Source organism: Neodiprion fabricii, chromosome 3, assembly GCF_021155785.1.
Source record: "Neodiprion fabricii isolate iyNeoFabr1 chromosome 3, iyNeoFabr1.1, whole genome shotgun sequence".
In the NCBI taxonomy this organism is placed as follows: Eukaryota; Metazoa; Arthropoda; class Insecta; order Hymenoptera; family Diprionidae; genus Neodiprion; species Neodiprion fabricii.
Window position 1 is genome coordinate 20,569,364 of NC_060241.1, and position 12,973 is coordinate 20,582,336.

At 39.6% G+C, this 12,973-nt stretch overlaps 1 protein-coding gene and 1 long non-coding RNA gene across 2 annotated transcripts in view; one reads left to right on the forward strand and one right to left on the reverse strand.

Annotated features, from left to right (window-relative positions):
* The window catches only part of LOC124178100, a 33,094-nt gene that overhangs the window by 783 nt on the left and 19,338 nt on the right, over nt 1–12,973 (forward strand). The window lies entirely within an intron of this gene.
* Nucleotides 21–2,835, reverse strand: LOC124178099 (venom carboxylesterase-6-like). The gene is made up of 8 exons (XM_046561244.1): nt 2,618–2,835; nt 2,212–2,518; nt 1,943–2,140; nt 1,667–1,845; nt 1,381–1,555; nt 957–1,292; nt 720–843; nt 21–646 (listed from the first exon to the last, which is right to left on the reverse strand). The coding sequence occupies exons 1-8, from the start codon at nt 2,816–2,818 to the stop codon at nt 391–393; spliced, it is 1,776 nt and encodes a 591-aa protein (XP_046417200.1). The 5' UTR covers nt 2,819–2,835; the 3' UTR covers nt 21–390.

Consider the following 12,973-nt stretch of genomic DNA (forward strand, 5'->3'; position numbering starts at 1 on the left):
TATTTAGTCAATAGATAGGATAAATATATAAATACAATACATACGAGCGAACTTCTTGGATATTTGAAATTGCACTCCACAGTACATAAATAATTAAAGTTAAGGTTGCTGCTGCAACGTTACTCATGCAACGAAAACTTGTTGGTCTATAAGCCGTTTTCTCATGTACTAATCAGTTGAAGTACACAGGAAACTTCCCTGCTTTCCATATTTAGACATTTGTATCGATAAGTTTCTTGAAACACCAATAAACATGAAATAATTTAGCTACGTTACGTATACCTGTATAAATACTCGTTTAAATATTATTTTCAAATTCTCACAAACGACGCGACGAAAACAGCAGGTACATTTAATCGTCATTAAAAATTTTTGGCTAAAAGTAAATCCTTATACGTCGTTGAACACGATATCGATCACATCCTTTAGCGATTGGCCGTTGAGAAGATAATTGTAATACTCGTTCTGAGGAATCCATAGCTTCGAATCGTGATTCTCCTGAAACCCGAGAGAGTGCCAAAATTGCCTCTCACCAAAGTTTGCGTGTCCGGCCATGTAAAGATCGTCGTGCTTTGCGATGTGAAGGTAACGTAGCGCCTCCGCGTCGCTTTCCACTCTATCCCAATGCTGTCCTACCTTGGGCGTGCTGAAGAATAATGTAACACACTGTCAATGCCGTTTCGATAACCGGCGGAATGCGTCAGGCGTATCGTACTCACCCGTTAGTTGCGAAAGACATCCACAAATCGATCAGCCTCTTTTGCATGTTTCGGTCATTGGGCGTTGTCGTTGCGTTGAAAAATGTGTACAGCACGTATCCCAAATCATCGAGGTGGCTGACTCCTTCGCAACGCGTGAAAGAAAAATTTGTTAGCGACGCTTTTGATTCGCGACAGAATTTTGAAGATTTTACGTAACGATAATAATGCTCTTCATTCTGCTCGATGATAACTTACCAAAGTTCGTTTGTTTGCCGGTGAGAGCTTCGGTTACGCTGTGCTCTCCTCTGTATGAGAAGTAGTAAAACAGGACGGGGCTTTTTGTAACTCGTGCTTGTAATTCCGCAGCTTCCGCGGCGTGGTAGAAGTACAAACGATCGCTGCGCATTTTTATGATCCTGCGGAATGTCAAATTGCTGATCTCTTCGTCTTCGAAGTAATGTCTCCGTATCGACTTAGAGACCTGGGCTTGGTCAGCCGTTGGAACGGTGTAATTGAAATCCAGTAAATAAGGCGCGATCGTTTCCCATTTGTCATTCAGATCCTTTAGCTGCATTTTGTTTGCCGTAAGCACTGAAAATATGCAATCAAGAATTGTTAACAACGGCGAAAGCATATCGCTACATCGTATAATTTACAATCAGACGAACGCGTGACTTACGGGCTGCCGGAAAGAGGCCATCTTCGCTAACGACGCCCGTGATCCAGGGTAGATCCTGAACTCTCTTGGACTTGAGTGATTCGATGGGCGGACGATCGATGAAAGTAAATTCGTCATCCGCGACCCCCTTTTCAACCACCGGACCGAAAGGAACGAAGGGGTTGTCCAACCATCCCTAATGTTACATAGACGTATGATAACGAGACCTAACAGTATGATTCCGTAGCGAAAAGTCGCGTCGAGAATTTTTCGAATGGTCACAAGCCGATCGCTGTGTTCCACTTACCTGAAATTGGCTCGTTGCATTGACGATGTCGCTCGCCTTTCGTGTTCTCAGACATTTCACCATGACTTTGACGTCGTTATCTGGACATTTTAATATCGTGGCTAACTTCTTGGCCTTCTCCAGAGACCCCTTGGTCTGACCCCAGCTGTTCAAAGCAGTACCGCTTATCGAAATTCCTCCTAAGAGAGAAGAAGTGATATGGTTTTAAACGATCCGAAAGAGGACGGCAGGGATTGGATTTTTTTTCCGTCAAGTCGTTGAATCAGTTATACGCACTGTGAAACAAGCCTTTGGTGACGTTCGTCAGGTAGTGATACTGGACGCTGACACCTCCCGCGCTTTGCCCAACGATCGTTACGCTTTTTCGATCCCCGCCGAAGTACTCGATGTAATCCTGGACCCATCGAAGCGCGGCTACTTGATCCTTGAGTCCGAGGTTCCCGGGCACCGTGTCGTCCTCCGTACTGAGGAATCCTGAACGTACGTTGAAAATTGTAGAATTTCTCAAACGTTGTCGAAGAAACTTGACGCGAGCCAAGACTTACCCAGTGGTCCAAGTCTGTAATTAATCGTGACCAGCACGACGTCTCTGTCAAGCAAGTATTGGGGTCCGTACATGCCGCCGCTTCCGGATCTAAACGCGCCTCCGGGAATGAAGAATATCACGGGTAGCCGCTTGCTTGCTTTCGTGGATTTCATAACCGGGGTGTAGATGTTGAGGTACAGACAATCCTCCGATTGGGTCATTCCGCTTGGACCCATCAGTTGTGTCATGAGACTGTATTGCATGCAAGTCGAACTGACTCGATTCGCGATCAAGGCGTCCAGCCACGGCGAGACGGGTCTTGCGACCTAAGTAATTGTGAAAATTTGGATTACAGAATCAGGTATCACGCAGTGCGCCGATACTGTGGAACAGTTCCGTAAGTGCGGCGTCGGAAATAGACTCACCTTGAACCTTAACTCTCCCATCGGCGGCTCGGCGTAAGGTACACCTTCGTAAGCTGCGTACGAACGGTTTCCACTCGAAATACTGTAGCGCCCTATGATTAGTCCCAACGGCGTAACGACTCCCGGTCCCGAACGCCTCTGTCCTCTCGTGAGGCAAAGAGCACATCCCAGCAGAATCATCGTTGCAATAGTCGGCTTCATCGTGTTCGTTGTTTCGCAGAGCACCGTCTACTACTGAATAGACTACTTTGCAATAATGCTCTACTCTATATATATATATATATATACGGTTCTCCACGTCCTGCTTGATAAGCGTGATCTTATTCCCGTCACGGAAGTATCGTTTTTCTGCCGTCTAGAAGTGTATTTTCGCGAAAGTTACGGATCGCGGGGAAATATCGGGAAATCCATACCAGTGTTTATCCACGTACGCAAGTGTCTCGGCAACGTGCGTCTTGCATCAATCCTAACCGCTAACAATCTTTCCAGAAGGATTGGTTCTTTACTTATCACGTTCGACAGGATGTCCTAAGAGTTCCGGCATGGCTGAAGAACATGAATACTTCGAGTCGCAGAAAAAATGTGGGGTACTAAGGCAGTAGAATTTTCTGAAACGTATTTTTTAAGTCGTGACCTTCGATTTGACCTCGACAATGACCTTGAAGGTCATTTTAAGGCCAAGCTGATTTCTTTTTACAACGTGGCTCATGCTTTTCGCTCGGAAATAGTATGATCGAGAACTGCCTCTCTTTCGGGTATCCGGATTATCCGAACGATCCGGATTTACCGGGTTCAATGCTTCAAATTCGGATATCCGGACTCGAGTACCCGAACTATCCGGACTATTCGAATAGTTGGAGCAGTTGACTTCTTTGGATACTTCAAACATCCAAATAATAGGAATAGTTCGTTTTCCCGTACGGGGTTTGTGTTAAGATTGACGTATTACAAATATTAAAGCTACGTGTTGGTTATAACTACTATTATGTGTATACTTATGAAAACATATGCGAATCGACTATAAATTTACTACGCTGAATGGATCGAGAGTACGATTTCCGTACAGCAAAGTGGAATTCCCATACATTCCGTATGAATTTAACGGATTATTCACAATTTTACTAAACTGTGTTGAAAAAATACACAACTTTTTTTGAAATTTCCTAAACTTGTGGTGTAAATGCAATTCACTTGCGAATCCCGTAACAATTGTTCTGGACATATTAATTATCCGTATACTCCAATTATACTGATTCTACTTACATCCGAATAACCGAATCACCGGGATATACTTGAACGATTCGTATTTGAATTTTCATAAATACTTAGTCCGAGTAATTCGGATATCCGAATAATTTGGATCCACTTGTAAGCACTAGCTTAGACCAAGGACCAGCGGCGATGTAGGAACGTGTGATGGGTTCTTGAAGTCGGTGAAAGCATCTGCTATCTTTAATTTTTATAACCCAACATCGGATTCGCTTTTAGCGACCTCAGAAACCTATTACACGAACCTACATCGTGATTCGTCCATGGTCTAAGCCGAGTGTTTGACCTTGAGACTACCCTCAGAGGTCAAGATTTGTAGTTCCAAAAGTTGTATCAAAATTATAGTCTCGATCAGATAGTCAAGAAAAAATCCTAGACCGCAGCATCCAATGTTTTGTCACGACTCGAAATATTAAAGTTATTCAGTTGCGTCCCGGACCGTTTGGGACACCCTGCACATTAAAATTCGAAGAATTCATTTTAAACGCAATTGCTTTTATGATCGACGAATCGTGGTAATTCAGTTGGCCAATATTACAATCTGGATTATTTAATTCGCGTTCATAGATGTTCTTACCAAAATTGTCATCTACGTCAAATGGAAAACGAAACGGGCTAACAAGAACAGTTCTTGTACCGATGAAGGTAATAAGAGAAATTTTCCGTGATGCCTCTTACATTCGAAATTCTCTTATTGGTTCACAATAAGTAGATCTTTACAGTATTTTTTTTTATACGCGGCTCGTGCTAGGGTAACAGAGTTACCGGAACGATGTAATACTTCCGGAAACAAGTTTTCCGGCACGATCTGTTACGTTGGCGCAGCTCCGATTGAAGTCTATAAATATAACTAACAATTCAGACCGCATCCTACGGAGGTTTTATTCCTCTAATCAACAGTGACGTTAATAACGTTTTACCACAGATTACTGACGCAGGCAGATATACGGGATTCCAAGATAAGTTTTCCTAGTGGTTGAAAATGGACTCCATCAAGTGAACATTGAATGATCTTATCTATATTGTAATTCATTATACAAACTTCACGTTTTTAATTAAGTGACACACGGGTTTCATTTACGGTTTTTGGTATATTCTCTCGAAAAGGGATTGAGAGCCAAAAATTGTCGTCTCCAAATTTTCCGTTGCCGTCCATACGAATCCCATCCGGTGATGCGATGTGAAGATAACGCATATGGGAAATTTTTGCCGACTTTCGGGGAAACCAACCAAGAATGTCATGAAAGAATGACATCATCCGTCTCTGTATGCCTACTACGTAGTGCTTTCCGAAATCAATGCTGAGATAATAACACCTTTCTATTTTTGCGTTTTACAATTTATGGTCAACTTAACAATAATTTGTAAAACTGAAATACGTAATCTTTCGAATGATAAGTCTTTTATCCTTTGTTGCACTTTGCAATTGATAAAATCAAGCTATTTCTTTATTCCAACGATTCAGACATCGCAGCAAACTATTCTTAGACGTAATTTCGAATCTACATTTGAAATTTGTTTTTTTTTTTTTTTTTATTATTTGAAATTGTAAAAAAATTTGGTGCCAGTCATAATTCTATTTTAAAACTAAGAAAGATATCGACCAAAATCACAATTAATCTTGCTATTTAAACGATTTCGGGCAGGATGCTTTTGTCACGTGCGGAGCGGTCTCGCACGCGACGACTTCAACCCTCTTGATCTCTCAGAGGTTTATATTTAATTTTTGGTGGATTCGGAGGTGAACGTTCTCTACAGGGCGTTCCGTGTGAAATGGATTGGAGGATTTCACTATTAATTTAGGAATGTTTTGTATAGAATCAAAATGTTTAATGAAAAAAAAAAAATAGCAAGAGAAATGGGAGACGGGGAAGCTTACAATATTCCTTATCTTAATGTTTACTCTCTCTCTCTCTCGCACTTACTCTTCGGTGGTTCAGCTCTCAATTCGCAGAACGGCTCACTTGTCTAACTTCGAAGACTAACGTCGCGACGCGAGACGCTTGGATGACCGCGTGTAGATTTAAAGGAATTCTCTCTCTGATCGTCAGAGACCCAAGACTTACAACTCTATACTCGACAGCTTTGAAGGAGCCTGTTTCCGTTGATGTTGGTTTGATCCTTTCTCTATCGGGACTGGCTTCGCTCGCTCGTCCGACACCCCTTGGAACGTCGGGCGGCGAGCGAGTTTTTCGGTGACATTTCGGCAATTTCGAAGAAAGGCTCGCCTCGCAACGGTCATCCTCGAAGCGCGTGATTTCGCGCTCGCCTCATCCCGGTGTCGATTACACCCGGGATCTGGCGGGGGCGCAGACGCTGACCACGGTGAGTCTTAATATTTTTAAATGAAAAGTTCAAGGACCCCAAAGCTACGATTGGGAATTTGTTATAAATCGTCTCTATAATACATTTTTCATCAACTTGAAATAATCCCCTGGGTCGTTTTTTTTATTTCTTAAAAATTCGTCAAAATTGCTATGTATAATAACTTAAACGCTAAATAAGCTGGTTCATTCTTATGATACGAGTTTGAATAAATATTTAAGTAAGTTAAAGTACTTGCAAATCATTATTGTAATAGTAACATGAATATTTTATTCAAGTATTTTTCAACAATCACTAAAAACTAGCCATATTTATAAAATTAATAAAATAATTTTTTTTTTTTGAAAAAGAAATTTTTATTTGAAAAAAGTTACACGAACTTACAATGTGTATGTATTTTGTTATTATTTAGCGTTTAAGTTATTATACATAGCAATTTTGACGAATTTTTAAGAAATAAAAAAAACGGCCCAGGGGATTATTTCAAGTTAATGAAAAATGTATTATAGAGACGATTTATAACAAATTTCCAATCGTAGCTTTGGGGTCCTCGAACTTTTCATTTAAAAATATTAACACTCACCGTGTGACGTTGCTGGCTGTCCAACTACGCCGTTGCGCTTGGCTATACCACGAACTGATTATAATAAAATATTTTGTATAGACTAACTAAAACTATGCTTCTCTGTCTCTAAGATAATAATAATGAAAAATGATATGATCGGTAATATATTACAGTTTTGGGTAAATATGCGGCGCTCGTGACACTTTTATTACAACAGGATTCATGTGGAATAGTTTTACCGATACGAAATACGATTATTCTTGATATTCAGAACGGAGGTGAAGAACATGTTAAAAAAACGTATTACTTGCATACACGTGTTGTAACGCTAAATTCCGTTACCCTCGAAGGAGGACTTACCCTTGACACTTTGGCGCGATTCTCCACTTATTCAAAACATTAAACTATAACAAAATAAATTATGTTGGGCGCCAGACGCGTTAGCGTCGATTTTCAAACAATAATACGAATCAATAAAAATAACACGAAACCGTACGAAAAATAAATAGAGAACCCGTTGTATGGCTGGCTAGGCTCAGGTACTCACACGTACGAACTGGTAGAGTGGCGGTATTCAAGGCAGCTAACAATAATTACAGAATTCAAGAAAATAATGAAATAAAGAATAAACTCAAGTCAGAAGGAAAATCAACGGGTCAATCGATCATATATTGTCGAGAAGGTTACATGGTTGAGACAGGCAAATGAAATGGTATCGACAGCGGTAGTTAATAAAATAGCAATCGTTGTTCACAATAATTTCGGTAGAATAGAATTAAACGGTAGCTTTGAAACGAGAGACGGCAGTTAACAGAGAAAAATGAACGTAGGTCGGGAGATGCGATATGATGCAAGAATTTATTTAAAACTACACGTCACTGGGCGACGTGATCTTACCCGAGGTACAAATGACGCTACGAAAATTATTATTCCGTCAATCAGAAACGAGTGAACTTTACTGCAATCGGTAGAAAACAAGGTAACGATAGCTCGGTAGATAATACGACGAATTTACCATAGGTTATAACCAGTACGAGAGGTTGACATTCATTAACAATTTACAAAATCTGTAGCGTAAACGATCGACTAGATAACTTTCGGTAGAATTATTCATAAACGATAGAATCAATAATTTTTAATGACTACGGACCTGAGGAATTAAACAATGAATTCCTAAACATAACTTTTGAGAGAATACGAAATACAAAATTATGAGAGAGTGAGAATTTCGGAGAGTTCACAAAATAAAGAAATACACTAAAAACACCGCAGTGCAAAAGAATCAAGAATAATACGCGGAACTTAACTTAACAAGATACAGAGAAAAGAATAACAGGCAAAAATAATATAAAATTGCCAATAGCAATAGAAAAAAAAGGTGCGGTAATATTTAGAGGCTGATTCTACGCTCGGTTGTACTCCAAGGAACTCGATGTACGATACAATAGGCACAAAAATAAATAAAAATATAATAAGCAATAACAGAAATAAAATATAAGGCACACTACTATTACAAAAAAGTATGAAATGAAACGTAAATCCAATAGGGCTCAAAATACGATAGAAAATACAGGAGCAGGCTAATAGAAATTCACAAATAATCAGAAAAGTTATAAATACAAAGAATTAATTATTCGGTAGTTACGAGGCTGCTCAGACACGAAAATAATTAATTACTGTAATTATGTCGTCACACGGCGGTTTACTGCGTCGCGAATCCGTGGACCATGATTCACACAAAACTGGTATCACACGATGCTACCAAAAAACGATAAATACAATGTTAATGACCGAAATCATGCAGTCGCGCCGTGGCTTACTGCAAATCTAAGCCGTGGACCATGATTCACACAAAGTCGATGAATACCATAAGAAAGAATACAAATTATCAGCAACTTCGTAACGATACAATACAAAGGGGCTATTTCCGCGTCAACCGGATCAGTCATCTCTCAGATATTTTTTTAATTTGGCATGTGGATTGTGTGGGAGGAGTTAGATTTTTGTGCCAAAGCGCGAATCTCATAATGCAAAATTCGATTTTTTATTAACAATAACAAATTAGACTCCCATTTTTTTCAAAAATTCATAACTTTGGCAAAAAATTAGATACAATATATTTTTTTTTTCAAATTACGCGGAAAGCTCCACAGAGTTTAAAAAAAAATACGAAATGTTAAAAAAAAGTTGTTATCAATTGTTTATTTAACAATTAATTTTTCAAAGATTTTTAAAACAGTGACTGACGCGATCAAAAATTTTTTTTAAATTCTGACATGTTCCTCGAACTGTACTTCAACCTGTGAATTAACTCCAGAGGGGTGTTTTTCTTCGTTTTCGAGTTAAAAATCATTAAAGGTGTCGATGCGCATGAAATTGCGGCGCGCCCAGTCTCTACGTAATGGCGGGCGAAAAAAAAAACGAAGAAAAACACCCTTCTGGAATTAATTCACAAGTTGAAGTACAGTTCAAGGAACATGTCAGAATTTTAAAAAAATTTTTGATCGTGTCAGTCACTGTTTTAAAAATCTTTGAAAAATTAATTGTTAAATAAACAATCGATAACAACATTTTCTTACCATTTCGTATTTTTTTTTAAATTCTATGGACCTTTCCGCGTAATTTGAAAAAAAAAAATATATTGTATCTAATTTTTTGCCGAAGTTATGAATTTTCGAAAAAAATGGGAGTCTAATTTGTTATTGTTAATAAAAAATCGAATTTTGCATTATGAGATTCGCGCTTTGGCACAAAAATCTAACTCCCCCTACACAATCCACATGCCAAATTGAAAAAATATCTGAGAGATGACTGAACCGGTTAACGCGGAAATAGTCCCTTTGTATTGTACCGTTACGAAGTTGCTCATAATTTGTATTCTTTCTTACGGTATTCATCGACTTTATGTGAATCATGGTCCACGGCTTAGAGTTGCAGTAAGCCACGGCGCGACTGCATGATTTCGGTCATTAACACTGTGAAAGTAATTACAGTTCGACCTCCGAATGAGAGACCCGGCAATAAGAAACTTTCCCCAGTTCCTCACTCGAGCGCTTCCCCCACTCTGACTCGAACTCCGAGCTCGAGACTTTCGTGCGCGAAACCTCTGGTTAAGAAACCATCCTTGAAGGGAAAGAGTGAGAGAGACAGACAGAGGTAGCGAGCACGGAGCGCGCGCCGGGTGGGGGTATGCGATATATAAGAAAAACTCTTCCCCTTGGGGGCTTCTGGTTTCTTATTGGGAGGTTCGACTGTAATAGGTTTAGGTAGATAGGTAAGCAGGTAAGTAAAAGCACACAAGGTTAGCGTACGACTACGTTTAATAAGGTATAGTAAGTATGTGCGTTAAGCTACATAGTGTATGTATATATTATATTGTATATGTTTTATGTATGTATAATACGTAAAAAAAAAAATACGTGTATGTATATATTATATTATATATGTTTTATGTATGTATAATATATACATACACTATGTAGCTTAACGCACATACTTACTATACCTTATTAAACGTAGTCGTACGCTAACCTTGTGTGCTTTTACTTACCTGCTTACCTATCTACCTAAACCTATTACAGTCGAACCTCCCAATAAGAAACCAGAAGCCCCCAAGGGGAAGAGTTTTTCTTATATATCGCATACCCCCACCCGGCGCGCGCTCCGTGCTCGCTACCTCTGTCTGTCTCTCTCACTCTTTCCCTTCAAGGATGGTTTCTTAACCAGAGGTTTCGCGCACGAAAGTCTCGAGCTCGGAGTTCGAGTCAGAGTGGGGGAAGCGCTCGAGTGAGGAACTGGGGAAAGTTTCTTATTGCCGGGTCTCTCATTCGGAGGTCGAACTGTAATTACTTTCACAGTGTTAATGACCGAAATCATGCAGTCGCGCCGTGGCTTACTGCAACTCTAAGCCGTGGACCATGATTCACATAAAGTCGATGAATACCGTAAGAAAGAATACAAATTATGAGCAACTTCGTAACGGTACAATACAAAGGGACTATTTCCGCGTTAACCGGTTCAGTCATCTCTCAGATATTTTTTCAATTTGGCATGTGGATTGTGTAGGGGGAGTTAGATTTTTGTGCCAAAGCGCGAATCTCATAATGCAAAATTCGATTTTTTATTAACAATAAAAAATTAGACTCCCATTTTTTTCAAAAATTCATAACTTCGGCAAAAAATTAGATACAATATATTTTTTTTTTCAAATTACGCGGAAAGGTCCATAGAATTTAAAAAAAAATACGAAATGGTAAGAAAAAGTTGTTATCGATTGTTTATTTAACAATTAATTTTTCAAAGATTTTTAAAACAGTGACTGACACGATCAAAAATTTTTTTAAAATTCTGACATGTTCCTTGAACTGTACTTCAACTTGTGAATTAATTCCAGAAGGGTGTTTTTCTTCGTTTTTTTTTTCGCCCGCCATTACGTAGAGACTGGGCGCGCCGCAATTTCATGCGCATCGACACCTTTAATGATTTTTAACTCGAAAACGAAGAAAAACACCCCTCTGGAGTTAATTCACAGGTTGAAGTACAGTTCGAGGAACATGTCAGAATTTTAAAAAAATTTTTGATCGCGTCAGTCACTGTTTTAAAAATCTTTGAAAAATTAATTGTTAAATAAACAATTGATAACAACTTTTTTTTAACATTTCGTATTTTTTTTTAAACTCTGTGGAGCTTTCCGCGTAATTTGAAAAAAAAAATATATTGTATCTAATTTTTTGCCAAAGTTATGAATTTTTGAAAAAAATGGGAGTCTAATTTGTTATTGTTAATAAAAAATCGAATTTTGCATTATGAGATTCGCGCTTTGGCACAAAAATCTAACTCCTCCCACACAATCCACATGCCAAATTAAAAAAATATCTGAGAGATAACTGATCCGGTTGACGCGGAATAGCCCAAAGGCAGAAGCCTTACCTTAGTCGGTGACTTCTGGCACACAACACTGAATTTATTTTTAATTATAACTTAGAATTCGCAAAACGGAACGGAAGAAAGGAAGGATGAAACAGATTTACAGGAGAAATCTAACGATAGAACGAACGATAGTAGTGATAAAACGGTAGCGGGATGATCAACGATAGAAACGATAGGGAAACGGCAGCGGTAAAAGGAGAAGTATCGGTAGCTTGAATCGGGAGGATAAAAGAAATTCGATACTATCACCCAGCAGGTCCAGTGTAAAATAGCAGGAGGTCGGAGTTCGGTTCGCCGATCTCGCGGTTGTCGTGAGATGATTCTTTTCTCCTTTAATTGGTTGGTTGACCCCCACCGCAAATAGGCCATCCTCCTGTGGCGAATGTTGGTTAAGGCGCGGTCAAGCGTTTTCGAAAATGACCACTAGATGCGGCGTAAGGGGCCATACTTAAATTACGTAACAAACGTAAGGGAGGGGAGGGGTCAGACTCGATTGTTACACTTTGTTACGATACGGGGGAGGGGGTCTTTTGATGCTTGTACGTAATTTTTTGAATTGAATGTAAAATTTTTTGATAATTAATAAAAAAATTCAAACTGAATTTAATAATTAATTAATAATTAATAAATAAAAGAATAATGAAAAATACAAATGATTTTAATAAAATTTTATGCTATTTCGTTATTTGATTCCGAAAAATTACGTACAATTTGGGACGGGGGGAGGGGGGGTTGACATTTTGTTATGATCTGATACACAGGGGGGGTAGGGGTTGAAAAGTTCTTCAAATTCCGTTACGTAATTTAAGTACGGCCCCTAATGTGCTGCTCGTGATTTCCTCATTGACACCAACTCGTACGATTCAATAGCTGCTTCAGTTTACTGTCCAGGTTGCCTATCATCGGGGACCTCTTTGAAAGAGGCATACACAGGGTGCCTCTCGGTCAGAATTACCGAGTGGAGAGTGACCCCTCACTGTTCACTTCCACCGGCTTTTGTACAGGCAGTAGCCGGCTGCCTATACCCGAAGTCGTGCAGTCAGACGGTTGGCTAAACCGTGGACCACGACCCACACAATTAGTCCTTGCCGACAGGAAGGCTGCGTCGATCCTCGGAACGATGGCTTTATCAATCTGGACGTAGTGGTTTGGGGTCGGTCCGGCACCAGGCCGGTAAGTCGGAAGATGGCAGGCTACGGTCTGCCCTTCACGCCATCCTTGCGGCATCCGATAGAGCGGGCGGCTGGTTCCTCCTTGAGGAGCGGTGC